The 27,588-nt window shown below is 46.3% G+C and overlaps 2 protein-coding genes and 1 long non-coding RNA gene across 5 annotated transcripts; all 3 read left to right on the top strand.

Moving 5' to 3' along the window:
• Positions 1-3,110: 3,110 nt before the first annotated feature.
• On the top strand, positions 3,111-5,394 carry LOC116423519. The gene is made up of 3 exons (XR_004234128.1): positions 3,111-3,186; positions 4,160-4,308; positions 4,865-5,394. It is a non-coding gene; the product is annotated as an uncharacterized LOC116423519 (long non-coding RNA).
• A 2,306-nt stretch (positions 5,395-7,700) lies between these two features.
• On the top strand, positions 7,701-13,372 carry LOC100914480 (tRNA (uracil(54)-C(5))-methyltransferase homolog). The gene is made up of 13 exons (XM_031968360.1): positions 7,701-8,209; positions 8,330-8,537; positions 8,915-8,969; positions 9,851-9,970; positions 10,139-10,238; positions 11,095-11,165; positions 11,631-11,777; positions 11,894-11,988; positions 12,075-12,271; positions 12,360-12,461; positions 12,783-12,902; positions 12,984-13,083; positions 13,195-13,372. Exons 2-13 carry the CDS (start codon positions 8,335-8,337, stop codon positions 13,319-13,321), a joined length of 1,437 nt encoding a protein of 478 aa, XP_031824220.1. The 5' UTR covers positions 7,701-8,209; positions 8,330-8,334; the 3' UTR covers positions 13,322-13,372.
• Positions 13,373-13,554: 182 nt separating this feature from the next.
• On the top strand, positions 13,555-21,141 carry LOC100914218 (zinc finger protein 420). Of its 3 annotated transcripts, XM_031968357.1 has the most exons (4): positions 13,986-14,148; positions 14,403-14,536; positions 14,769-14,895; positions 18,423-21,141. In XM_031968357.1, exons 2-4 carry the CDS (start codon positions 14,438-14,440, stop codon positions 20,645-20,647), a joined length of 2,451 nt encoding a protein of 816 aa, XP_031824217.1. In that variant the 5' UTR covers positions 13,986-14,148; positions 14,403-14,437; the 3' UTR covers positions 20,648-21,141. The 3 variants fall into 3 exon arrangements, with proteins under 3 accessions (XP_012405785.1, XP_003770737.2, XP_031824217.1); XM_012550331.3 differs by having other exon boundaries at positions 13,555-14,470; positions 18,423-21,140; XM_003770689.4 differs by having other exon boundaries at positions 13,555-14,536; positions 18,423-21,140.
• The last annotated feature ends 6,447 nt before the right edge of the window (positions 21,142-27,588 follow it).

The raw sequence follows: 27,588 nt of genomic DNA, 5'->3' as shown, positions 1-27,588 counted from the left end.
TCCCAGTAGAAAGGGAGCACCCCATGAGGTTGGACATGCCCTTAGTTGGCAGGCTAAATCCTGAAAAGGACGTAGCACCCTAAAAGAGTTGGTAATGTAGTGGTAGTGTAGTGTACTCTGAAGAGGTATACTTAAGACTCAGTATGATTGATGAGATAATGATTCTCTAGCTAATTACGTAACCACTCTAGTTAACTGAGTACACACTTAGTGTGATACTTACTGTAATGTAATGACATAATGTTCTACAGCTGGCTCTTGCTCAGTGTGGTGTAGTGATGTAATTGTACTGATGTATTTAAGGGAGTCTCAGACACAGAAGACTCTCTCAGCTAGAGCTCTCAGCCACAGCTCTTAAGAGACAGCCACAGAGAAGACTCAAGACTCCATCATGGACCAGAGCCTCCTGGTGCCTCTACTGCCTTCATCACCCCTCCACTAAGACCAAGGACTTGGGCTGGTCCCGAGGCCCTCCAGAGAGCTAGCCCAGACATTACAGGTTAGCTATAGGGAGATGTGGGGTGGGAAAGCATAGTGGAGTTAGGAGAGATACAGCATGATATGAGGGAAGGGAAAAGACACCACAAGGCAGGATGCTATGGTGGGCTGACCCAGAGGAGAGTGGTGGCCATGGGATGACCCACAGGAGGGTTTATAGAGAAAGTTTGGCCTTTGGGAACAAGACTGGGATTTCCACAGAAGAAAGACTGAGCAACCTGGAGAGGAAAGTCCAGTAAGACAAGGATGGACCCCAGTAGAGAAAAAGGACAAACCAGGTCCAGAGGGATTGGAGACTGAGAACAATATGGTTGAGGAAATTTGTCAACAATAGTGTGTCTGAGGTCTTCAAAGGATAACAAAGAGGAAGGATTGTGTGGAATTAACTGAGTGAAGACCCTTTCATGGGAATCCAGCCTTAAACTATGCCCTAATTGTGACCTGAGACTTTATAATAACAATTTGAGTTATAGCTAAAAAGCTGCAAGTGTTTGCCCTCCCCTGTTTCCCACCACCTCTTACTTAGCATTCAAGTACTGCTTTTAAAGGCAATTCATTGTTCTGAGATAGATTTTCATTTTGAGAATGTAAACCTCTACTCCCCCCAAACAATGGGAGAAAATAACCTGCATTGAGGCTATTTCATCTAGTGTTTTGCAGTTTTTGCTTTGCCCTGCTTTCCTAACAAACACCTTGTCACATGGGAGACCCTAACAAACCCCTTTTTGCTTTTTTTTTTTTTTACTCTGAGAGTTTCTAATTGTTTTTGTGACCCTATTGTCCCACACAAAAGGAAGGAGAGAAAAAGGAGAGAAAGTCACTGGAAGGCTCTCTTTGCTTCTGTCCTTTCTGTTCCCTCCTCCTAAAGAAGGGCAGAGGCAGAAATGAAGCCCATCTCCTTTGGATTCTTCTTTGCTAAATTGTCCTTGATACCTGAATTTTGGTGACAATTGTGCTTTTTGATGCAGGTTTGGTTCCTTTAAGATTCCTTTCTTTCTGATTCCCAACTCACAAATCCTGGTCCCTTTGAATTCCAATAGAAGATCTGGACCTGAGCCAACTTGGGACTAAACCCACAGGCCCCTCTAGCTAAATTTCCCATTATAAAAGGGCCAGCCTCACGCCTGGCATGTCAAGACCCTCTGTCCACTGGACCCTCTGTCCTCTGCCCTTCTTATCTCTACCTTTGCCTATTTCCTTAACTATACTTTAACCTTTCTTCCAAACCCCATAATAAACTTCTTTTATCAATCTAGCTTTTCAGGCCAATAAATGCTTTTACTGGAGACTCACACCACCATTAGACTTCATTTAACACCATATTCTTGTGCCGAATCCAATGGGGTTACAGGGGAGCTTCATTTGACTCCCTGTACCCCAAACCTGCCACTAGACCTCAATTAAACCCTAAGTTCATTTAGGTATCCCATATCTAGACCTCATCACTTCTAATATATAATAGTATCCAGTCTGGAGCCTGAAGACCCAGAGGGCCCTCCGCCCTTCCACCTCCAGGCCCTGCAGCCAGGAACTCAGGCCTCCAAGGGCTGCATAAAAGAAAAGGGGATCAAGGAAGAGCTCACACCTGATGTCGAGGAGAGACCCTGATTTGCAAAGGGAATCTGCCCACAGAGAAAGAATTCAGAGAATGAACATGATTCAGCCAAAAGTGGGGGGCTGAGCATGGTGATGGGTTATGGGGGCCAAGGGGGCAGCCTATTTGGGAGTGAAATGGACAAAATACTGACCCTCTCATCCCTAGGTCAAGGGGCCTCAGGGTTATAGGAAAATGTTGCCTAAACAAAAGTAAGGGAAGTGTTATGTTCAGCCTGGGCCCCACGTTCATGAGACCCTAGATTTTCCGAGGAGCAGTTGAAGTCTCAGACTTTCTGAGAAGTGTGTGCCTAACAGAGTCGGGACAACATTGCAAAACATGTCAACAGGTTCTGTTGTGTGCTCACTCACATCCAGACATATCCCCATTGTAAATGAGAAACTGTCAGTGATTTCCGAAATTTGTAACCGCAAGGCTGTACCAGAATGTGGCAAACGCGCTTAAAAGTGTACCTCGCTAAAGGTTTGGGGCTGATCTCTACTAGCCTGTCCTAGTGGGGTCAGTCACTGGCCAGCCAGCCAATAAAGGGTACTTTAAATTAAATAATCTGGTCTGAGCAGTCTATCTTCTGTCTGTCCACTTCAGGAGACTCTTGGCCCTTTCCCAGGCTCCAGGCAGCGGAGGAGTCTCCATAGGGGAACAGGTTGTGACTGCCATCCTCCAGCACAGGCTCCCAACTGCTGAAAGCACATTTTTTGGGGAAAATGCAGGGGCCGCCCACCACCTCACCCTCTGCCCAGGCCTGGGACATCTCACTGCAAGGCAGCAAGGAGAACAGGACAACCGGCCACCTAAGACCCAGCCAGCTCCCGACTCTTCCTCTTCCAACTGGGCACTGCAGGTTTCCAGGGCAGCAGCACCTAAATCGTGCATGAGCACAGCTCTCCAGCTCCTCAAGACTACATTTCCCAGAAGGCGTGGGGGCTTAGCTGCCATCAACTATAGAACGGTTGTCGTGGAAACGCTGGGAGGTCCCGCTTGATTGGCAGGTTCTCACAGGTGACTTCCTCTTCCCCCTACTGTCCTGATTCTTCTCTGGTGGGAGCCACGGGTGTTTCCGAGGCCAGCTCCAGGTCAGTGCCTGCGGTGCCTCCTGCTCCAAGGCTCTGCTTGCTGCCCTCCTCCCTCTTACCCCTCCCTTCCTCATCCTCCCTCGCTTACAGCTTCTCTTTGCTACTCCTCACCATCCTCCCCTTCCTCCCTCTTGTCTTTCCTCTTCTCTCTTCCTGTCTCATCTACCACCTCCTCCTCCTCCTCCTCTTTGCCTTCTAACCCCTCCTCCCTCTTTTTTACTCTTTCCCCTTTTCTCCCTAACTCTCATTTCTACTCTTTCTTCCTCTCTCTCCTCTGCCCTCCGTCCTTTCCCTCTCCCTTCTCTTCTCCCCCCTTCTGTTCCCTTTCTTCCCCTTTTTCCTCCTTCTTCTTCTTCCTCCTTTTTTCCTCTTTCCCCTCCTCTGCCTTTTCTCCTTAACTCTCCCCTCCTCTTTCTCTCTCTCTCTCCCTCTCCTCCCTTTCTTCCTTCTCCTTTCCCTGTCTGCTCCCCCTTCTCCTCCTCTCTTTCAGCACTAGGAACCCCCCACCCTTTCCTCCCATCTGTGTTCCTTTGATCCTTACCTAGCCCTCATTTTCTCTGGAAACAGGAGGATCCGAAAAATACCCATGCCCTGCATTTAGTGCTTTAAGGCTTACATAGCACATTGCATGGGTTGAGTCATTTGATTGAATAATCAATTGAATTGATTTATGCCCCTAATGCCCCAAACAGCCCCGAGGTAGGTGGGACTGATTTTACCCATTTTCTAGGTGAGCAAACTGAGGCTCAGAGAGGTCTTCTTCCACTTGTAGATGGGAGTGAACCCAAGTTTCTTAGACTGGACTTCGAGCCTCTCCCTGGGAACATAAGGTTCTGGGGGACCAGCGGTGCTTTCTTTACCCACATATCCCCAACATCTGGCAGACGGCGCTGAAGGATGGGGGAGAAGGCTTTGGGGGTGTTCTCAGGCAGGGCAGGGCCAGCCCCACTCACGGTTTCCTTTTCCTCCCCAGCTCTCTGCCCTTGCCCAAGAGGAGTGAGTTCTGGACACTGGAATGGCTCCCATGCTCCTGACAGCCAGGTCTCCATGCTGATGGATGCCATGCTGAGTACCCTGGGAAGTGGGTGCTGTCCCAGATGAGAACACTGGGACAAGCAGTGGGTAAGCTCAATTTTCCTCAATCCAGGCCCTACCCAGTACTTCCCAGGGACCTGGAATCCGAGTGGTGGGAGCCTGATGTTGTTTTCATTCTCCTTCTCAAAGCTCATTTATCGATATTTAGTCTATTAGCTTGACCACTTGTCTGTTTAATTATCTGAAGCCTGAAGGCCTGATTTTCTGTGTCCTAGCAATCAGGTGATTTCAGGGAAATAGAAAGCTTCCATTCCAACCTCTAGGGATAGCAACAACCAATCTGATGACTCTCCCTCCCCTTCTCAATGCTCTCTTACTTGTGATGTATTCTCTTGTATAAAAACTGTGTATCTTTACTACTTCTTTAGTCCTCCTATCATGAGTTTTCTCTTTCTTATCTCGTGATAGTACAGCTCATCCTCCGGAGATTTTAATAAACAACCTTTCTGCTTTCTACTGAGTGATCTCTAAGTAGTCATTTTGAGTAAGGGTCTTCTACATCCCACAGAAAGGGACTGTACCAACAAGGTATGTCCAACTGGCTTACTGGGGACATTTCCATTTTCTTTCTTTTTTTTTCCAGTTTGGGAGAAAAGGCCTGAAAACTGGATATTCTGTGGACTCACAAAGGATGGTCTCTGAGTTTCCAGTCTGAGAGGAATCTGAGATTGGGATGTCAGATTAGAAAGGCAGCAGAGCATGGAGGATAAAAATCCTCAGCAATCATGCAAAATCAATCTCAAAATCACCTCAAAATCATCAAATCATCCAAAATCATCTCAAAATCATCTCAAGATCATCCAAAAGGAAACTCCCAGTAAAACAATGAGTTGTGCAGGTGATAAATGTGTCCAAAGCATCAGTTTGGAAGCAAATATTTTTGTAAGAGATAATAGTATTTCTAGGAAAGGATCTTCCCAAATACAACACACACAGAAAGAGAGGCAGGAGAACTTCACTTAATCTTCAGAACCAAGGAAAGGTCATAAAATTTGCTCTGGGGAAATAGTTTCTACATCTAAATCAGATTTTATTGCATATCATAGAATCTATTCTGGAAAGAAACCTGGATTGCCTAATGAATTTGAGAAAGCCATCTAAGCCCAACCATCAGTTCCCATCAAAAAACAGGTCATTGGAGAGAATACTCAGTCTGGGAAGGCTTGCTCCAAAACCAGAAAATTAAATGAAATTCACAGCAAATTCACAAAGCACAGACACCTTCTAAATATAGTATAGATGAGAAAGCTTCCTACCACAATTCATCCCTTCCTTCCAATCAAAAAATTCACATTGAGAAGAAATCTTATTTATTTTTGAAGTCCTTCCTGCACCAGAAAATCCCAAATGGAGAAAAGCATCATGAATGTAATGAATGTGAGAAGACTTTCAACCAGCCATCAGAGAATTCATACTAGAGAGAAGCCTTATGACTGCAATGTGGGAAGGCCTTCTACCTGAAAGGACACTTAACCTCTTCCTTATAAATTGACCTACCTAGGACTCTTGGGACTTGTATAAAGAAAGCTGTGCAGTAGAAATAAGAAATAAAGCAATTAAACAGGGGTCCTCAAACTTTTTAAATAGGGGGCCAGTTTACTGTCCCTCAGACTGTTGGAGGGCTGGACTACAGTAAAAACAAAACTTTGTTTTGTGGACCTTTAAATGAAGAAACTTCATAACCCTGGGGGAGGGGAATAATCATCCTCAGGTGCTGCATCTGGCCAAGGGCAGTAGTTTGAGGACCCCTGGACTATTCAATGGATGATGGGGGGAGGAGGGGAATGTAAGCCTTCCCTACGTTGATGAACTCCAATTAATTTTGTATATACTTTGCTTGTACATGGTTATTCCCACCCCTATTAATCTGGGAGTCCTTGAAAGCTGGTAGTGTCTTTTGCCTCTTTTCACATTCAGCACTTAGCACAGTACCTGGCACATAGACGGTACTTTTAAAAGCTTGTTGATTAATCAGTCAGTTCTGTATACAGCTGCCAAAGTGCAGTCTGCCCTCATGGCCACCTTTGCTAAATAAACTCTAATAGCGCAAGATATAAATGCTATAGTAGTTTATTATTTGATAAAACACAAGGACTCCAGTTTCTCGGAGAAGAACTCACCATTTGACAAAAACTGGAAAATGGCATGACCAAACATCATGAGAACACTATGAAATGTAAAATGGCTAATTTTCATTACATTAAATTAAAAAGAGTTCGCACAAGCAAAGCCAATGCAATCAGAAAGGAAGCAAAATCTGGGAAATGGTTTTTATGGCCAGTGTTTTTGATAAAGGCCTCATTTCTCAGACAACTGAGTCACATTTGATAGACTATGTCATTCCCCAATTAATAAATGGTCAAAGGATATAAGCGGGTAGTTCTCAGAGGGAGAAATCAAAGCTTTCTCTACTAATGTGAAACATGCTCTAAGCCACTACTGATTACAGAAATGTGAATTCAAACAACTGTGGCGCGTCTCACACTCATGAGATTGGTGAGATGGCAAAAAAAAAGCGATAAAAATTGGAAATCATGGAAATCAAAATCTTGCCAGCTGAATGTCGAAAACTCTCTTGGAAACAATGACATATCGAGGGGGAGAGAATAGGCTTTAGTAGCGCCGACCTTCAGGACTGTCCGTTTTCACCGGGATAAAACGCAAACTCCTCGCGCTGGAATTCCCCTTCCCGAGGCGCCCTCCCTCTCCAGCCCCGGAACGCCACAATTCCCTGCCTGCCCCCGCGGCGCAGCGACGCTCTCCTCACGGGGACACCCTCCCCCACCTCCAGGCTGCCCGCCCTGCCTTTCAGTGCCTTTCCTCCTTGCTGGGGCCGCCCCCGCCGCCCTCCCCACCGATACTTCTGGGGTGGCAAAGTCGGCCAGTTCGCGTCTCGGCTCGCACCCAACCCTTCGTCACTGAACGGGCGACGGCCGTCACCGAGGCCGGGGACAAACCTCAGCAACAGCCCAGGCGCGGCGGCGTCCCGCGCCACTTCCGGGCCTCTTGACTGTGGTCCTGCCCCTTCAGGGCTGACGCGCTGGGCGACTGTGTCTCCCTGGAGTCCATTTCCCCGCCAGTTCGAGACATCACCTCGTGATGCCCCTGGAACCCTTCGAAACCTGGGCGCCCCCGGGCTCGCCCCCGGCTGCCGGGGCCCGAGAAGGGAGGGAAAAAAACCCGGAGCAGCCCTTCTCGTGGGGGGTCGGGGCCGGGGCGCCCCCTGCTGGGGACGGGCTGGCCCGACTGGCACCAAACGCCCGCCGGCCGCATTTAAACTGACCGGGGGGCGGTTCCAAAGTATCCAGACCAACCCGAGAACGAGGCTGCGGCTACAACCCGGCGCCAGAACCCTAAAGTGACCGGGAACAGATCGGGACAGGCCGGGGTGGGGACGCGACAGCGGACGAGGGCATTGCGGGGTCTACACTAAACCGATGGAAATGCTAGGAAAAGGGGGCGCCTCCGAATCACCGGCTAAAGACGCACTCCCGAGCCTGGGGCCGCATCACGCGCGTGCGGCGTGCGCCCCGCCCCCGGGCCCGGAAGACCTCCCGCGAGGCGGGAGGAGGTGGGGCCGGAATCAGAAATGGGGAGGATCCTCGTCCGGGGCCCCGCCCCTCTGGGCCGTCCGGAAGCTGTCGCGGGGCCGCGCCTCCCCCGCTCGGCACAGCCCGGGTTACAGTCGGGCCCGAGGGGCGGAAGGGGGAGGAGGAGAACCTCTGTCTAGTCCCGCCCCCGCTCCTGTACTTCCTCTCCCCTTGTGACTCTCCCCTCGGCTTTCCTGCCTTAGCGTTTGTGCCCTGCTGTAGCTGGCGCCCGATTCTGACAGCAAGTGCCCCAAGCGGAGGAGGCTGAGGGGCGCCCCCCGCCCTGCAGGCCCTCCGTCTGCTCCCCCGAGGCGGACTCTCCCGCGGGGCACCTCTAGGTCAGGGCTTCCCCCACCCTCAGGGAGTGAGGAGCGGCCCCTGGCGGAGCCAGGCGTGGGGGCAGGGAGAAGGGATGCGGGCAGCGCGGCCCTGCTGACCGGCCGTCCGTCCGTGTGCAGGGGAGATGTTCGCGCGCGGCTCTCGCACCAAGGGGCTGGGGGCCGGCGCAGGTTCCCTCCTGGCCCTCGGGGCGCGCCTTTGCACAAGCAGGCCCCAGCCCCAGGCTCCCCTGGCCTCCGCAGGGGAGGGAGACTTTACCCAGGCGGCATCGGCGCGCAGTCGGGGAGAAAGCGAGCCGCGGGGGGGCCTCGGCTTCTGGCAGGAGAGGTAAGGCTGGGGCGGGATGAGGGATCGGCCGCCGGGGCCCGGGAGAGGGCTGGGTCCCAGAGCGTCCCGGGGAGCCGGAGAAGTCAGCAAGGAGAGGAGCGGGAACAAGCCGCCGGACTGAGCAGGCAAGAAAGTGCTGGTGGCTGCCGGAGGGGAGAGGGGGCGAGCCCCCTCCTAGAGGACAGAAAGGGCTCGCGGGAAGGAGAAAGGTGTGATCCATAGGAGACAGTTGGGAAACTGGCTCTGGGGGGATGGACGGCTGGCTCCATGAATGGGGCGGTGGATCAGTGGCGGTGGGGCAGGTTTATGGGTAGCTGAATGGATGCATGCTTGGAGCGGGGATGGACAGGTAGAACTCAGGCCCGGATTTATTTTAGGTTGGCAGATCAACTGCTGCCCCTCCGGAGACTGAGCTATGAGGAACAACTAAAGGTGGGGGTCTGACTCTTGGGTAAGAACTAAGAGGACAGTAAAATGCTCTAGGCAGGGCAGAGCAGCCCTCTGGGATCCGGAGAAAGAGCCTTTGTTCCCTGACTCAGAAGCCACCGGAGGCCAGGAGCTGACCCTAATGGCCTGGCCCAGGGTGTCTGTGCTCCTTCCGCTGACCCAGCCTGTTCTGTCCTTGATTATTTTGTGTGGTTCCACTTTGCTGGAATCCCAGGCCTGGGCCCTGGCCTCTCCGGCCTCTCCATGGCTTCAAGATTCTCCCTGGGTTGGGGGCAGCTGAAGAGGAATGGACGGGGATCTCTTCCACGTATCTGCATAATTTGTGGTTGGCATACGCCCCACTGCAGCATGGCGAGCAGTGAGTGCGGGTGCAATCACTGGGACAGAGAGGTTTTTCCCAAGCGTAGTCTTTTTTTAGACACCCAGGCTGAGGTCCGCCACTTTTATAACCCAGTGGTCTCTTCCAGTTGACTCAGTTGGCCCCTGTCAGGCAGCCCCTTCTCCCAGTGGGCACTCTGCCACAGGACATGGTTTTCAGTCCTCCCCTGGTTTTGTCACAGCTCTGGAAGTTCCCCTTCCGGGGAGGGGGCCTGCCATAGCTGTCCCTTGCCAGGATGAGCCCCCACTGCAGCCTGTGGTGGGACCTGTGTATCAGTTCACATGTCCCTCTGTCACCACTCCCTGACATTTCCACAGATCGGGGCAGTCTCTTGCAGAGGGCAGCCCCAGAGAATAGGGATCCCAGGAGCTTTGGAGGATGAGAGGAGGGCCTGTGGAGCAAAGGCCAATGGAGGGAGATGAGGCCCCAGGATCAGACTAGCTTGGTGGAGAACCCAGGAAGAGCTCCATGTGTCTGCCTGCTGCAGGTCAAGTTTGAAGTGACAAAGAAGACCTTGGAGCAGTTCCAGGGTCGCCTCCACAAGCTGGGTGCCACGGTGATGGAGGCCCAAGGCCTGGATGACCTCCTCCAACCTTTCATCCCATCAGTAAGTTCCTTCTTTCCCCTCTGAGACCCAGCCAGTGGCCCCAGGGTGCCGACCTTCTGTGTGGCCCCTCCAGGCCCATTCCTTGTGAGGATCTAGAGTCCTGAGGGTAATGGATAGCCCCTTTTAACCTGCCATATCTCCCTCTTCTCTCTCCCTCCCTTTTTCCAGCCTGTCATTGATGGGTACAGAAACAAATCTGTCTTCTCTGTAAACCAGGGCCCAGACGGCCGCCCAAGGACTGTGGGGTTCTTTCTGAGATCCCCCGGAGGTGAGTCCGGGGGAACAGATGTGCCAGAGATCGGAGGGACAGGGAAGGAGCTGAGGGACAAGGGACACACCGGTGGAGGCCAGGGAATCCCTCAGGCCACTTCCAGATCTGCCATCCCTCTCAGGGACAGCTGGTCTCCTGCCTCCAACGGCAGCAGCCGTCCTCATTTCAAAGCCCCCAAAAGCTAATGCCCTTTGGGCCTGGTGGCCTTGCCCCTGAATGGGTCTGCTCCAGAGCCTTTCTTAAGCGCCAAGTACTGCTGCTAACTAAAGAGGAGACAGGGCACAAACAGCTAAGGAGATGAGGATGGGCTTCCTGTAGGAGGCGGCCCCTGATCCACCTTCTAGGAAACTCCAGCGGCACAGAGCAAGCAGACCATTCTGTGCTTGTGGCTTGGTAGCTCCAGCACAGGAGCCATTGGCTGCTGGGCCGATCGGGGGCTTTTGTGGCGTCTGAGTCCCCTTCCCTGAAACCTCCCCCAGCAAGTGGGCCAGTGGCCTAATCCTGCCTCAATGTGCACCCCACCCACAGCTGGCAATTCTGCCTAGGGACAGACAGAACCAGGAGCATCCGCTTGTGGACAAAGTCCTCCTGAGGCTTCTCTAACCAGCCCTCTCCCCAGCCCTGCAGCTTCTCTCCACTGGGGAATACTCAAGGCCTGCCATCCCTCAGGCCTGAGCATGTCCCTCACCCCAAGTGGGCTGACCAGGGCCAGGGACTGTTGCATTAAATTGAGCCCGCTGCTGGGGCCCCCCAGGGCCTTTACCTGCGACTTGTTGGGGCCTTCCTGCCCGATGGGCTTGGGACCACTGGATCCTGCTTCCAGAAGACCAAATAATTCCTCACTCTTCCTTAGGGAAGAGGATGTTCTGTGTACCGGCTGACCATCTGAGAGCTCTTCCCACCAAGCACTTCCAGGTGGCCCAGGTAAGGAGGGCTCAGGGAGCCCCAGAGCAGCTGGGCCCTCTGCCTCTGGGCCATCCGGCTCCCTTGTGACAAAGCTTGGGTCGGCAGAGCCCACTGACTTTTTGGTGCCCAGGAAGCACTGAATGTGGGCAGAGACGCTGCCTCCGGGTGCCTCGAGGGGAAGATTGATAGAGGCCCTGGAGAATCCACAGGAGGGAAGTTTCCCTCCATTTGCTGTTTCCCAGCCTTGGCAGGAGGAGGCGGGCATTGCCAGACATGCCAGTGAGTGGGTCTGTTACAGAACTGTTGCTGGAGACCCAAGGCTGGGCTCAAACCCAGGGCTTCCCGGCTCTCCAGAGGGAGTTGCTGCACAGACTCCACCTAAAGTCAAACTAAAACAGGAATGTAAATCTGGGCAGGGGCTGTGGGCCTCAGTTTCTCTTCTGTAATACAAGGCGGGGGGCTTGTTTTCCTTTGGTTTCCTAGTGCTACGAGGCATTTCTACGACAGGCTCCCCCCGAGCCCAGCCTGGACGCTCACCAGCTTGGGCCCTGGCGCCGGCTCAGAGTGCGGACCAGCCGCCAAGGCCACACGATGGCCATCCTCACTTTCCACGCCCAGGGACTGAGCCAGGTAAAACCATCAAACAGTCCGTGCCAGCCCCCAGTCTGGCAGTCAGCCTGGTGGTCTCCTGCCCAGGGGGCGGGCCGGGCCATCTCTACACAGCTGCTCATTTTGGATCTGGGCAGGAGGCCATCTGTGCGCAGAAGGAAAGAGCGAAGGAGTTCTTCATGTCGGGACAGGGGTCTGTGTGCGAGCTGACCTCCCTTTACCTGAAAGAGGGGTGAGTCTGGCAGGGTCCAGGATGTGGGCTATTCGCTGGGCCCCTGAAGATGCCCTCCTCATGGGCTGCCCCATCTCCATCCCCAGGGTCATGCCCAGCTGCTACCAGCTCCTGGCAGGGGAAGCCCACATGTTCGAGGATGTCCTTGACTTGAAACTTCGAATCTCTCCAGGGGCCTTTTTCCCCCTGAACACGGGTGCCACCGAGGCCCTCCTCCGGGTTGTGGCAGAGTTGGGCGGAGTGGACCGGAGCACCCTTGTCCTTGACCTTAGCCATGGCACAGGTCAGTGGCCACTCACCCTGTGGGCAGCAGGAGGTGGGAAGGAGTTCGGTGGCCTCCTTCCCTGATCCTTGGACTCTCCTGTGTACAGGGGCCCCGGGCCTCTCCCTGGCGCAGTGGGCGGCCCAGGTGCTTAGCGTGCGGCTGGCAGGGCAGGCCATGGAGGATGCCCAGTGGAGCGCAGATTTCAATGGTACAGCACTAGGGTCTCCCGTCCCGTGTGGGCAGGCAGCGGGGCGGAGGGGCCAACGGCCACCAGAACCCGAGTCATCCCACCCCACTCACAGGGTCCATGGTCAGGTTCCAGAGGGTCCCTGAAGGGAAAAGTCATCTAGATTTGCCTCTGGCCAAGATTGAGAAATTCTTTCCCTTCTATGCATGTGAGGAGGGGGAGGGTTAGAGTCTGTGGGCCAAGCCCTCACTGGGCACCTTCAGGGGACCCCCCGGGGCCCAGCAAGGAGACCCAAGGAGGGCGAGAGAACCGCTCCACTCAGAGCAGGCCTTCCTCCTGCAGAGATCACCAACTGGCGATGCCGGCGGCAGGGGGTGGAGAAGGCCATGGCCCGCCTCAGGAAGGGCCAAGAGGACAGCAAGGTGCTGGCGGTGCTGGTGGCCGCGGCAGACGCTGGCCCGTGTAAGTGGGGACCCTGGACGCCCCCCGCCCCGTTCCACTTGCCTGCCCCGCACTGAGCTTCTTCCCTGTTACTGCCCTCAGCTCCCGAGGTCATCGGCGCCATCCGGGGCTGCGCAGCCATCCAGAAGCTGGTGTTTGTGTCTCCCCAGCCCCACAGGGAAGACATGGAGACCCTGGTGCAGTGAGTGAGGGAGGCCCCAGCCCGGGAGGGATCTCCAGCCCGGGAGGGATCTCCAGCCCGGGAGGGATCCCCAGGGGTCTCAGGGCTGACCCAGGCCCTCTTGTGTTGCAGGCTCTGCTGCCCGGTGCCCTCCAGCCAGGACCTCGCAGGGGAGCCTTTCAGGCTGAGCCGCGCCGTGCCCGTGGATGGGGCCCCGCACACCCTGAACTCCCAGCTGGTCCTGGCCTTCACCCGCTGACCCCCCGCGGCGCCCCCCAGGGTCCTGAATAAATAGCTGTGGCCCCTCTGACATCCTGACCCGGGCTGTTTTGGCGGGCGGGCGGGCGGGGGGGGGCACTGCTTCTGAGCGCGTCGCCACAGCCGGGCTCTGACTTGGGCCCCGCTGACTGGGGCTGGGGGGAAGATGGGGAGGGGCGGCGCTTCAGTCTCCCTGGAACGCGAACCAGCCCTGTGGCCCCATTTTACAGAGGAGGAAACTGAGGCGTGGGGGGTGGGAGGGAGGCACAGGGGCCACGGCGGCCCTCCTTCATTTCCGGAGAAGTCCGGCCTGCTGCTGCCCACCCACTTTCTCTTCTCGGCTGAGGAAGGGTCCCACCGCCCCTTCCCTCTGCTTCCCGCCAAGCCACAGAGAGCGTCCTCCGGGCAGCCTGGAGCGGCCCGGAAGTGCGCTGCTTCCCCGCCCCCTAACGGGTCCGAACCACCGAGAGGAAGGTTTCTCCGTGTCCTAGAGCGACCCCGAGAAAATACTCGCTGCTCGGGCTTCTAGCCGGCTCACGTGACCTACACTCCCTGCCCTGAACCACCGAGATGAAGAGGCCTCCGGGCTACCTAGAGCGGCCCCGGAAGCGCGCTTGACGGGGGGAGGGGGGCCGTGGGAGGGGAGGGGGGAGTAGCGGTTCAGACCCACGGGCGAACGGGACATTTCCTATCTGTACCTCTTGGTGGGGGCACGTGGCTCGTGGGCGCGCGTCCCGAGTGGACCCAGCGACGGCCGTGAGTTCAAGCCCGGCGCGGACTCGTGGGCGATAACGCCCATCCCCCACGGCTGTCAGAAGGAGCTGTCAGGTGGCGCCTCCTCCCCCCCGGGGGCCTCTGGGGCTCTTCGCGCTTGAGGGGGATCTGTGGGAGGAGGGGCAGCAGGGGGACCGCTTCCCGTGGGCGTCTTCCTCCTTCTCGGTGAATGCTCCGCCCTCTTCGTGCGTGGGTCCCCGGTGAGGAGACCCTGGGCGTGTGGGGTGGGGGGGTCAGCGGCGCTTCCTCCCGTGGGTCTCCTGTCCCTGCGTGGGAGCCCTTCCCCTCGTGTCCGTGTCTCTCCCCAGAGCTGGGGTCCCGCATCAGGAGGAGGAGCGTCGGGATGGCGGCCACGGGGGCCTCCCGACCCCCACAGGTGAGACCCCTGCCCCCCGGAGGTCATCGCGGGGAAGGGGGAAAGAAGAGCCCCCGGGGCAGCTCTGTGAGTTTTGGGGTATCTCTGGATTGGTCTGCTTAAGGAACCCTGCCGGTCTCTTCCCCCTGCCCCCTCCTCTTTTCTCCTCTTCTCCTCCCCCTTCTTCCTCTCCCCCTGCATCCCCCTCTTTTTCCCCTCTTCTTCTCCCCTCCCCCCTCCTTCCCCTTCTTTCCCCCTTCTTCCTCTCCCCCTCTCCATCCCCATCCCAAGTTTCTGCTCCGATGTGATCTGTCCACAGGTCTGGGGCCCCACCCCGAAGATGCTGACCCTGATGGAGCAGCCTGCCCCAAGGACCCTTTTCTTCCCTGCTGTGAAGGTGGAGCCAGAAGGGGTGAGCCAGGATCTGCTGCCCAGGGGAGAGAAAGGTGAGGGGGGCCAACCACGCTTGAGCTCTTAGTTTCACCTAATTCATAATTCAGGAAAGCTGGACCTTAAACCTCTCACCTCTAAGGAGAAATGATTCCCTGGTGGCCTTTTCCCAGTGAGAAGGGTCCTCATGGTTCTGTCTGGGCACCTAGCCCAGCTGAACCCTGTTTGTCTCTTTCTTTCCAAAGCCTGGGTTATCTCTAGTTTTTGGTCATGACTCAGTTTCCCACGAATATCCAACAAGCACAACCTCTTGTCTTGCCTTTACTAACGATAGAAGAAGTCAAGGTTCACAGAGAGGAGGACGCTTGTCTTTAAGGCGGGGGTACAAGAAATTAGATGGGAAAGACTTCATACCTAAGTCAGCATTTTCTTCTAATATAATTTTTTTTTAAGATGTAAAATTTAAAAAAAAATTTTTTAATAATTCTTCCCTTCAAAAAAGGGTTTCTTGACTTCACTAGACTGACAAAAACATCTAAAAATAGTTCTGCACAAGGGAGATTAGCAAGGTCTAACATTGGCCTAAGTAAATGTAGGAAATAACCTTCACTTTTTTTGAGATACTATTTTTGGTTTTTTTAAATTACTATAAGCATTTAAAACAATTTTTTTTCTGTCTTTTACTATCCCTTCCACCCTCCATTTCTACACCCCAACACACATATACTTGAGTAAATGAAAAAGAGGCCCCAAATACTGCCCTTGGTAGGCAGCTGCATAGACATTAGCTATTTCTGCCATTTTGTGTGGTCTTTTATTTTCCTATTAGTTGTCTATGTGTCTTGGATTCTTTTAAGAAATATTAAATACCTTTTTCCTAGTTAATTGCTTCCCTTCTTCCTCATAAAGTTATTATCATTCAGTGAGCATTAGTTGGCTTGATTCATGAGTAAGTTTTTCCATTGCATGTAATGAGATGTTACCAGTTTTATCTTTGGGGATTGCTTCTATCCTATGTTTGGTTAAGAATTCACCATCACCCTCCTTGGCTATGAGTAGGGTTTTGTGTCCAATGACCAATTTTTAATTTGTATCAAAATATGGTGTAAGATAGTAGTCTAAACTTAATTTTCTGCCAGTGTTTACACTGGGTTTATTAAATTCTGTTTTTTTGTTTTGGTTTTTTGTTTGTTTGTTTGTTTTTTCTGAATCTCTTTTGTCTTGATGGGGAGTACTCCAAATGTTGGAAAATCTAAGTTCCTGTCTGGCTTCAGATCCTTTATCTCAGCTACTGAACAAGTCACCTAGTCTCTCTCAACCTTGGTTTCCCCATCTGTAAAATAGGATTGTTGTGAAGATCAAGTGAGAATATACATAAAGTCCTAAATAAGAGCTAGCTATTCAAAGGTAGCAGTATTAACAACTATAAGTAGTATAGTAGTAGCAGCAGCAGCAGCAGCAGCAGCAATAATAATAGTAATAGTAGTGGTCTATTCCATTCACACGTTTCTATTGGTTAAACTGCTACATGGGTGGGATGATAGCTTTTAATCTAAAAATGCTATTTATTGCTGCTTCATTCTTACCTTTCTTCATTATTTCCCCAGATTTTGAAGATATTTTCTTTTTCCAAAAAGAATGTTAACTATTTTTTTCTCACTTTGTAAAGAGTTCCTTTGGAAGATTTTTTGATACAGCACTAAATTAATATATTAACTTCAGTAGTTGTGTCACATCTATGATTAGCACTGCCCAGCCATGAGGATAGAATTTTTTTCCAGCTATTGGGGTTGTGTTTTATTTCACAACCCCTTTGTAATTATATTCATCAATATTGAATGAATTTTAGCTCAAGAGTTTTTTAGTAGGTCTTTTGAGTAGAATTTCCCTTGTTATTATTAGATTGGATTTTTATAGAAAAGTTGTTAATTTTTCTGAGTTTATTTGGTAGTCTAAAATTAATTGTACCAGAGCACTTGTTTCCATTAGTTTCTCTACTGATAACCTACAACTTTAAAGTCATTTCAGATAAGAGTAGTTTGTGTTTTTACCAATCTGGTAGACTTTGAATTGTTTTATTTGTAATTTTTATTACCAGTATTTCTAGAACTATTTCCAGTCTTGTAGGTAGGGGACCATCCCTCCTTTACTATTATGTTTAATAGGAAAACTTTTAGACTTTACTGCCTAAATTATAGCTTTTGGTTTTGAATGTTTTTTTATACTTAACAATTATGTTAATTGTCTTCCTAATGGTGAATCATCCTTGCATTCCAGATATATATCCAATTTGATAATAGAAAATTATTTTTTTTTAATTGGTAAATTGCTGTTATCCTTTAGCCAAGATTTCATTTAATTTCTTTTTAAAAATTCTTAATAATATTGGCTATAATTCTCTTTCTTTGCTTTAACCTTTGCTAGTTTTGGTAGTTGAACTATATTTTCCTCATCAAACAAGTTTGGCTGAGAATAATTTGAATAGAAATCTGGTTGTGTTTTCCAGTCCATCTGAACAAAGAGTTTTGGTAATCCTTTTACAGTTAGTTCTCTTTCCTTTCCTATGATTGGCATTTATAAGATCTCTATTTGGGTTTGTTCATTTGAGTATTTAACATTTTGGTAGGGCTTTATTTCATTGACTGACTCTTAGTACAGTTTTCTAACCACTCTGCTATGCTGTTTTGTTTCTGTTTTTCTGGAGATAATCTCTAGATTTTCTTGATTGTGCCTTGTTTTCTGAATTCAAAAACTCTGGGCAGTTCTCTTGCGTTATTTTCTACATTAAGTAACTCAGTTTTGGGTTTGGTTTTTTTTTTTTGACACATTCTGAGAAACCTGTGATTCTTAAATTGCCTTTGCAAATTGTCTTTAATTGGTTTTTATTGCCTTTTAAAATGTGTATCTTTGACATGTGATCCGAGAGTCCAGAGGTCTGAAAACAGATCCTGCCACCCAACTACTACTAGATATGATAGACTTAAAATCGAAAGTGAAGAATACTGTTTTGGACAAATTATGAGTGAATTTGTCCAAATTCCTTTGGGAATTGCTGGATTGTGTGTGTTTGTTGTTTTATTTTTTTTTTTTTTTTTGTCTCCTAATTGTTTTATGGGGAGAGGGGCAGCAGAAAAGAACAAAAGGAAGAAGATATATAAATGGGACAGCTTTGAAAACTACATCTTGAATTATAAACCTAAAAGGAAAAGCTAGTTGTGTGTAATAGATTCATAGTTTCATTTATATTTTTTTCTTGCTACATAAATGGAAATAATTGTTTTGTGTTATGTTAAGAAAAATGGCTTCCAAGTTCCTTTCCAGTTGTGAAATTCTTGTGATTTTCCAGGTTCTGTGGACATTTAGTTGGTAGGCAAAGGACTTCATCACATAAGAAAGATCTAGAATCCAGGTTAAGAATATGGATTCCTTTGCTTATCTGTCTATGGTATAGGACTATATTCTGAACCATGCTCACATTTGCCTGTGATGAGTATTCTTGGCCCTTCTTTCACTTTTCATCTCCCAAAGCAGCTGATATCTGCATTATTTTTCATTCTCATTTTCTGTTTTGTTTTTCTCTTAGATGGTGAAGACAAAACGGGGAATGGAGCAGCAGCAGTGAAGCATGAAACAGTAGACAGCAGTGATCAGATTTTTCAAGTAGAAGAAAAAACAGACATGTTTAATGAATATGGAAACTCTTTTAGCCCAAATGAAGAGACAACTTTGAAGCAGAGAATCCTTGATCATAACAGTCCACTTTTCCTCCACACAGAAGAAAAGGCAAGCCTTTTTAATAAATATGAAAACTTTTTCAGCAGCCAGAATTCAGACTTAGTTGGATTTAATGTATTTCCAACTAATGAGGTACCATACAACTGTCAGAAGCATGGAGAACACTTTGTTACCATGTCTCACCTCACTCAATACCAGAACATTCACAGTGGACCAGGACGCTTTGTCTGTTATGAGTGTGGGAAAAGATTTACCCGAAGCTATCATCTCATCAGACATCAGGTTATTCATACTGGAGAAAGACCCTTTTCATGTAATGAGTGTGGGAAGACTTTCAAGAGAAAATCAACTCTCACAGAGCACCAGAGAATTCACACTGGTGAGAAACTTTATAGATGTAATAAATGTGGGAGATCCTTCAGTCAAAGCAAAGACCTCTTGGAGCATCAGAAAATGCACACTGTTGAAAAACCTTACAAATGTGATGATTGTGAGAAGGCTTTTAGTACTAGTTCAAGCCTCCTTCAGCATCAGCTCATCCACACCGGAGAAAAACCCTACAAATGTGGTGAATGTGAGAAAGCCTTCAGAAATAGCTCAAGCCTCCTTCGGCATCAGTTCATCCACACAGGAGAAGAGCTCTACAAATGTGATGAATGTGGAAAGACTTTGAGTAATCGTTCAAGTCTTTTTCAGCATCTAAAAATTCATTCCGGAGAGAAACCCTATCATTGTAATGAATGTGGGAAAGGTTTTATTCGTAACTCATATCTCATTGAACATAAGAGGATTCATACAGGGGAGAAGCCCTATGCATGTAAGGAGTGTGGAAAGACCTTCCGACGTTCTTGGTACCTCACAGAACATCAGAGAAGCCATGCCCCAGAGCGAGCATATAGATGCACTGAGTGTGGGAAAGCCTTCAGAGATAGCTCATGTCACTTCCATCATCAAAAACTCCATACAGGAGAAAAACCCTTTGGTTGCAGTGAGTGTGGTATGGCTTTTGGGCGCAAGTCACGGCTTCTGGACCATCAGAGAATCCACACTGGAGAAAAACCCTATGAATGTGAAAAATGTATGAAGAGTTTTAGCCATCGCTCACAACTTCTTGAACATATGAGAACTCATACTGGAGAGAAGCCTTATGAGTGCAATAAATGTGGGAAATCATTTACTAGGAATTCTGGTTTTATACGTCATCAGAAAATTCATACTGGGGAAAGGCCCTATGAATGTAATCAATGTGGCAAATGTTTTAGCAATAGTTCGTTTCTTATTGAGCATGAAAGAATTCATACTACAGAGAAACCTTACAAGTGTGATGAATGCGGGAAAGCCTTCTGTAAAAAATCATACCTCACTGGACATCAGATCACTCACACCAAAGAGAAACCTTTTGAATGTAATGAATGTGGGAAATCCTACAATCGGCGTTTCCGTCTTATTGAGCACCAGAGAATTCACACTGGAGAGAAACCCTATGAATGTGCTGAATGTGGACGATCATTTAGTCGAAGTGCACTTCTTATTGGACATCAGATAATTCACACCAAAGAGAAGCCCTATGTATGTAATCAATGTGGAAAAGCTTTTAGTCTGAGAAAACATCTTGTTCAACATCAGAGTATCCATAATGATGAGAAACCACATAAATGCAATGAATGTGGCAAAGCCTTTAGGCACAAATCGACATTTCGTGACCATCAGAAAGTTCACACCGGTGATAAACCCTGTAAATGTAACGAATGTGGGAAGTCCTTTAATCGGACCTTTCATCTTATTGAACACCAACGGACTCACACTAAGGAGAAACCCTATGAATGTAATGAGTGTGGGAAGTGTTTCAGCCGAAGCTCAGTCTTTACCCAGCACCAGAAAATTCATAGTGAAGATCATAAACCCTTTGAATGTAGCGAGTGTGGGAAATCTTTCACTCGAAATTCAGTCTTTATTAAACACCAGAAAATTCACACAAAAGAGAATAAACCCAACGAATGTGGGCAATCCTTCAGTCAAAACTCAGTCTGTATTCAACAGCAGGAAATGCATGCTAAAGAGAATCTAGATTAATGAAGAGGTTTTTGTTCACAGCTATTTCAGTATTGCATATTACACTTGGGAAGAGGTGGTAATGGTGAGGAAAACTTTTGTTAGACCTCAAGCTTTATTTGGTACCAGTGGGTTTACTAGGACACAAACTAGGGGTTCTGATGGATGGAAATTTAAATTATAATTAAACTTATCAAAGACTATCTTTTAAAGAGTCATCTGTCTTTAGCGATCACTTCTTTAGAATCAAAAATACAGGGAATTTCCATAGGATCGATTGCAGCTTTGACAGTGTGAGGAAGTATACTGAAAATGTCAATGAGCTCTGTGACCAAGCCATCCCTTTTGAGGAATTCATCCCATTATCTGTATGCCAAGTGAGCTACTATTCAGTAATATAAATGATGTTAACCTAGAGTAGTAGAATAAAAACAATCACAAAATGAAGGCAAGTCAAATCATTCTGATCAAGCCTTATTTTAATGGGTGCAATAGTACAGATATATATAGCAGTAGGAAAGAAGGCAAGGTTGTTCAAACACAGTACAGGGTGGGGTCCTAGACAAAGGGTTGGTATCCCGCCCAAGGATGAGCTGCTCAGATGTTTCTGGTGGCAGGAAGCTTTATGATAGGATTAGGGGATGCCTAGATATCTGCCTATTCAAAGTTAGGATGTGATTAGGAGATTCCTATTCAGGAAGTCTGTGGTATGATGCGATTAGGAGATTCAACCTATTCAAGGTTGGCCTTATGTGGCTGTAGATTAGTGCCAGCTCCCCACAATTAACCATTTACCTCTTTGGGCTCAGACATGTGTCAGTTACCTTTGGATATTAGATCTTCCCCATTCCACCATATCTTATGACTAAATTTTCTATTTGTTTAAAAAGTGTTCTACTCTTAATCATCAAAATTGTCTAGTTTGTCTCATGGAGTCTCAGTTTTTGTGATTGTTTTTATTTCTTTTTCTAGAGATAATGTAAGATGGCTTAATCATAACTTGTCAACAGAGAATTCTTGCATAATAGTTTGTATTGACTGACCCCTAGAACTTTGATACTGAGGCAATGAAGAGAGCAGATATGATTATATAATTTGAGAAGAGAAACATCAGGGGTCGTTTTGCAGGAAAGTCTAATTGCTTTCCTGCTTTTCAACCAAGAAGAGAATGATTGAATTTAAAAATGCACATTGAATGAAAAATCCTACCTTTTACAAGATGGGACCTTAGGATATTGCTCCCAATACAGTTCTCAAATATCAAAATGTTAAGTCAGAGCCCCATTTGGTTATTTCTAACATTTTTAAACACTACATAGTGCTATGACAGACTTTAACTCTTTGCCTTAGGCAAAGAAGGGGTCGAATTAAACTGCAAGTTACTATTACAAGTTAAATGAAAATTGCTGTAGATACAGGCGGTTTTTGTGAGAGGTCAACAAAGGAAATCTAAAAATCCCTTTGCTGTAGTGAATAAGGACTTGTTAGAAACACCAAAGAAGAAGGTGGGGGGAAAGCCCCTTATTCAGAACAAAGAATTGATTTAGGAATTAAAGAGAAAAAGATGTAATCAGGAGTGCCCAAGCAAATTTAGGGTTAAATGTCCAACTCTGATGTTATGACACCAAACTTTGTGAGACTATGTTTTTTTTGTTATGCTTCCTAAAGGAAATAGGCAGTCTCTTCTACAAACAACTTTGTGAGACAAATTCAGCCATCCTTGGGCATTGGAAGGGGTCCTTTCTCCAATCCTCTGCTTCCTAGGATATTGCCACCTGTGTTTTCAGGACAGCTGTCCAGTAAGGGATGCCCATAGAGGATTGGTAACCATGTAAAAACTGCTCCTTCTTTGTCCCAAGAAACTGCCAGTAGTCCAGGTTCTCACTTCGGCCTGTTTCTGATGTAGCTTTAGGGGTGTGTTCTCAACCTCCTGTTGGAGCAGATTAGACAACCAGCTTGTTATTCCCTGATACTCTTTCTGCCTGGAGGCTCTGTGGTCCATCTGTGCCCAATATTCTCTAACTACTTCTGGGCAGAAATGATTTTGGCTGACCTCAGGTGGAGTTTTACCAGCCTCCCTTCCCAGAGAGGTGGTCAAGGAGACTGGGCAAACTAGCCTGGGAGTGGGGAGAGATACTTCAGAAAATCTCAGGTTTGTGGTAGCCTGGACAGGGTGAGATATTGTGACTCAGCCTGATGAAGTCAAATAAGATTCAGAAGAAGCAGAAAGGCTTTGAATACCACTGAGGTGCCAATGGAAAATGCACAAACTCTGCTAAGAGTTTGGTGCCAAGTATGGTGACACAGTGCTGAGGAAAATCTTGTCTGGGGTTGAAACAGCCCCATCAGACTGAGGCAGAAGAGCTGAGAAGAAAAGGGAGTGAGCCCAACTGCCTCCTATTAAGTGATACATTGACTATCTGGAATTTGGTGATGAAATATTTGGTCCTTTTTGTCTAAACTTAGAATATTTGAGAGAACTAAATCGAGAGGGAGAAGCCAATCTGTAAGCCTCCCTCCTCCTCCAATAGGCCTTGAATCAATTAAGGTATTCATCAGGGACAGTTTCTGACAATATTAGAACATATCTGCCAGACTGTGAGGTTATTGTCTGGCACTTACTGGTGGGAGTTCATTCATGCTGGTAGATCTGCTATCAAAGCTTGTAGAGAGAGAAGGTTGGCCCCAAGAGAATGGAAAAGCAAAGCCTCAGGCAGAGCCAGCTCCCAGGAGAAGGGCAGCTGCCAGGCATCCCATGGCAGCAGGAGAGAAAGGGGTTCGACCTCGGACAGCCCTAAAGCCTTGATCATCACAGAAAAAAGATCCTGACTGACGACCAAGAAGCCTGAGCCAGAACCAGAGCTAGAGATAAAGCCAAATCACCTCTGCCCAATTGGGACGTTTCTTTTGATCCAGGTAGAAGTTCTTGACCCAGACACTGAAGTTAGTGACAGGAGAAAGTCCAACAAACAGCAAATACAATGAAGAAAGACCTTACACTAAGATGCCCAAGAGATCAAATTCCAAAGAGACCTGAGAAGTCCAAACAGAGCCTCAGAGGAAGAAAAAAAAAAATGGCCTGATAACAAAGATTGCAAGAGTACCTGCAAAAATAATATGTAAAATGGAATAGCTAGGGAGGAAATAAGGTCAAGGAGAATTGATACTGGTTTAATCTTGGGATATAAAAAGGTAGGTTTTAAAGGGTCATGAATAAACATGAAAAGATGCTCTAAATTACTGTGAGAGAGATGTACATTAAAGCAACTCAGACTCTGCTCACCACCATCACACTGGCAAAAATGACAAAGGAGGGAAATTCTCATTGTTGGAAGAAATATAGAAAATAGTTGCATCCATGCTCCCGATGAAATTGCAGTCATTTTCAAAAGCAATTTAGAACTATGTCATCAGATTCCCTAAACTATGCATATCATTTGACCCAGCAATACCACCAATACAATTTAGAATAGATCAAAGAACAAAAGAGATACAGATATATGACAGCTTTTTCAAAAAACAAATTAAGAGATTGCTTTTTAAAATGACTAAATAAATCGTGGTATGTGAATGCAATATTATTGTACCATAAATGACAAAATGTCGTAAAAATTCACTTTAAGAAATGATACAAAGTGAAGTAATGAGAACTAAGAGAATTATGCAATGACATCATTTTAAAGAAAACCAACTTCCATTTCAAAATGTCTATTCAGCTCTGCCTATGGTTTATGTGGGTTTATTTTACATTCTGCAACTTTACTAAAATTGTTCATTGTTTCATTTAGGGTTTTGTTGTTGTTGTTAATTCTCTAGGATTCTCTGTGAAATAATTGCTTTGGACCTTTATTCTAATTAGTATTACTCAATTTGATAGAATCATCAAGATTTGTATATAAGGCCCTAGAGCCATGAGCTAATATTTTAAATTCACTTGCTTAATTATAAGAAGTTAAGTAGAGACCCTGAACCCTTATTTTTCCTTGTCATGATAACCAAGCCCAGCATGGAGAAGGTGATTCAACTACATGGAAAGTCCCCCAAAAATATTTTTGTGGCTCTGGACCAATCTCTTGTTCAGGGGACCTCATCTTATGACCACTTAGGTCACTGACCATAACAGCTTGTACTATTTCCTCCTAACTTAAGAAATCTCTCCATCTTGTATAGAGAGATTCCTTGTTTCATCCAACTTAATATTCTGCTGATATTATTTTGATTATTTTAGTTTACGATCATACATCAATCAATGTATATTCTATGTTTAGTATACCTGTTCTTAAATATCTGGACATCTATCTCTATGAAAATAGGACCTGGAGCTCCTAAAGATTATTTGAGGTTTTCTTTCTTAGAGGGAATCATGGATCATTTGATAAGGCTCCATTGGTTCAAAGCTCTGCCTCAGGATCTTTTATTGTAGATGAGATAATTTTAATCTCCATATTAGTATACCATCGTTATCATCCACAGAGTGATAGTTTTGTTTCCTTGTGACCTATTTTTATTTCTTCAATTTCTTTTCCTTGTCTTATTGCCATAATTGACATTTCTCATACAACATTAAATAATGGTGGTGATAATGGACATTCAAGTTTATCTGTTATAGATAATGCTTGTTCTTGGTTTTATATAGATAGTTCTTAACATATTAAGAAAGACTGGATTACTATGTTTTCTAGTGTTTTTAATAGTAAAAGGTGTATTTTATCAAAGATTTTTTCTGCAACTATTGACATAATTATATTTTTTGTTGTTTTTATTATTGATATGGTTAATCATGCTGATAGTTTTCCTAACATTGAACAAATCCTGAATTCCTGATACAAATCCAACTTGGTTTAGTTTGAATCATGTCTGACTCTTTGTGACCTCTTTTTTGGGGGAAAGAGGGATGGAGTGTTCTTGGCGTAGAAAATGGAGTGGTTTGCCATTTCCTTCTCCAGCTAATTTTACATATGAGAAAAACTGAGGCAAACAGGGTTAAGTGACTTGCCCAGGGTCATATAGCTAGTAAGTGTCTGAGACTGGATTTCAACGTGGGTCTTCCTGACTCCAGACCTGATACAATATCCACTGCACCACCTAGCTTCCATAGTGCATGGTCTGTGATATATTGCTGTGATTTCCTTGCTGGCATTTTATTGAAAAATTTTGCATCGATAGTCATTAAAGAAATTGGTCTATAGTTTTCTTTCTCTGTTTTTATTCTCCCCTTTGTCAAAAATATTTGTGTCATAGAAAAAATTTCATGGGATTTCTTCTTTACATGTTTTTTTTTTTTTTTTAAATAGTTAATATAGTGTTGGGATTAATCATTCTTTAAATGTTTAGTAGAATTCACTTGTAAATGCATCTGATGTTGGGGTCTTAGGGAGCTCATTTATAGCTTGTTCATTTTATTTTTCTAAAATAGGGTTATTTAAGTATTCTGTTTCCTCTTCTATTAATCTAGGTAGTTTGTATTTTTGTAAATATCCATCCATTTCATTTAGATTGTCAGCTTTGCTTATATATAATTAAGCAAAATAATTTATAATTACTTTAACTTCTTAGTCATTGATGATACATTTATCCTTTTTAACTTTTAATATAAATAATTTGGTTTTCTTATTTTAATCAAATTAAGCAATGGTTTGTCTATTTGTTGACTTTTTCATAAAACCAACTCATAGTTTTTATTAATTTATTGGTTTTCTAACTTTCAATTTTATTAATCTCTCCTTTGATTTTTAGGATTTTCATTTTGGCATTTAATTTGGAATTTTTATTTTGTTCTTTTTCTAATTTTTTTAGTTGTATGATCAACTTATTGACCTGCCCTTTTGCTTTTTTATACAGTTTTGTGGCTGCATCCCACAAATTTTCTATTCAACTTCTGCTCTGCTTTATTTTATTAAATATCTATTTTCTCCTTTGAAGGATTATACTCAGTTTTGCTGAATAGGTTATTCTTGGTTGTAATCCCAGCTCTTTTGCCTTCAAGAATAACATATTCTAAACCTGTCTACTCCTTCAACTTAATATCTGATAAATCTTGTGATCCTGATTGTGGCTTCATGATATTTAGATGGTTTCTGGCTGCTTGAGGAAGTGGGGGTTTTTTTGACCTGGGAGTTCTGAAATTTGAGCATAATATCTGGGAGTTTTCATTACATCTCTTCTAAATGTTGATCAGTGAATTCTTTCCATTTTTATTTTACTCTCTAATTATAGGATATCAAAGCAGTTTTCCTTGATAATTTCTTGAAATATTATGTCTAGACTCTTTTTTTCATCATGACTTTCATGTTATCCAATAATTCTTAAGTTATCTCTCCTCAATGTTTTTCAAGATCAGTTGTTTGTCTCTTGAGATAGTTCATATTTTCTTCCATTTTTCATTCTTTTGATTTTGTTTTATCATTTTTTGATATCTCATGGAAGTAATTTTTTTTTTTGCTGAGGCAGTTGAAGTTAAATGACGTGCCTGGGGTCACACAGCTAAGAAGTGTTAGGTGTCTGAGACCAGATTTGAACTCAGGTCCTCCTGACTTCAGGGTTGGTGCTCTATTCACTTAACCACCTAGCTGCCTCAATTCTAATTTTTAAAGAATTATTTTCTCCAATGAACTTTGATAGCTCTTTTTATCATTTGGTCAAAAAAAAATTTTTAAGGAGTTGTTTTCATCAGTGAAATTTTGTATCCCCCCTATTTTTTTTTCCATTTGGTCAATTCTGTTTTTAAAGAGTTGTTTTTATCAGTGGTTTTGTACCTCTTTTTCCATTTAGCCAATTCTATTTTTTAATGTTATTTTCTTCAGTATTTTTTCTGCCTTTTTCCAAATGTTGTCTTTTCACAAATTTTCTTCCTTTATTCTCATTTCCTTACCTAATTTTTCTTTTACCACTTTAATTCCAAAAATCATTTTTTCAACTCTTGCAGGAATTCTTGTTGGACTTGTATACAATTCACATTTTTC

Source organism: Sarcophilus harrisii, chromosome 4, assembly GCF_902635505.1.
Source record: "Sarcophilus harrisii chromosome 4, mSarHar1.11, whole genome shotgun sequence".
Classification (NCBI taxonomy): Eukaryota; Metazoa; Chordata; class Mammalia; order Dasyuromorphia; family Dasyuridae; genus Sarcophilus; species Sarcophilus harrisii.
The sequence above is the reverse complement of the archived record's forward strand: the minus strand, read 5'-3'. Positions and strand labels throughout refer to the sequence as shown.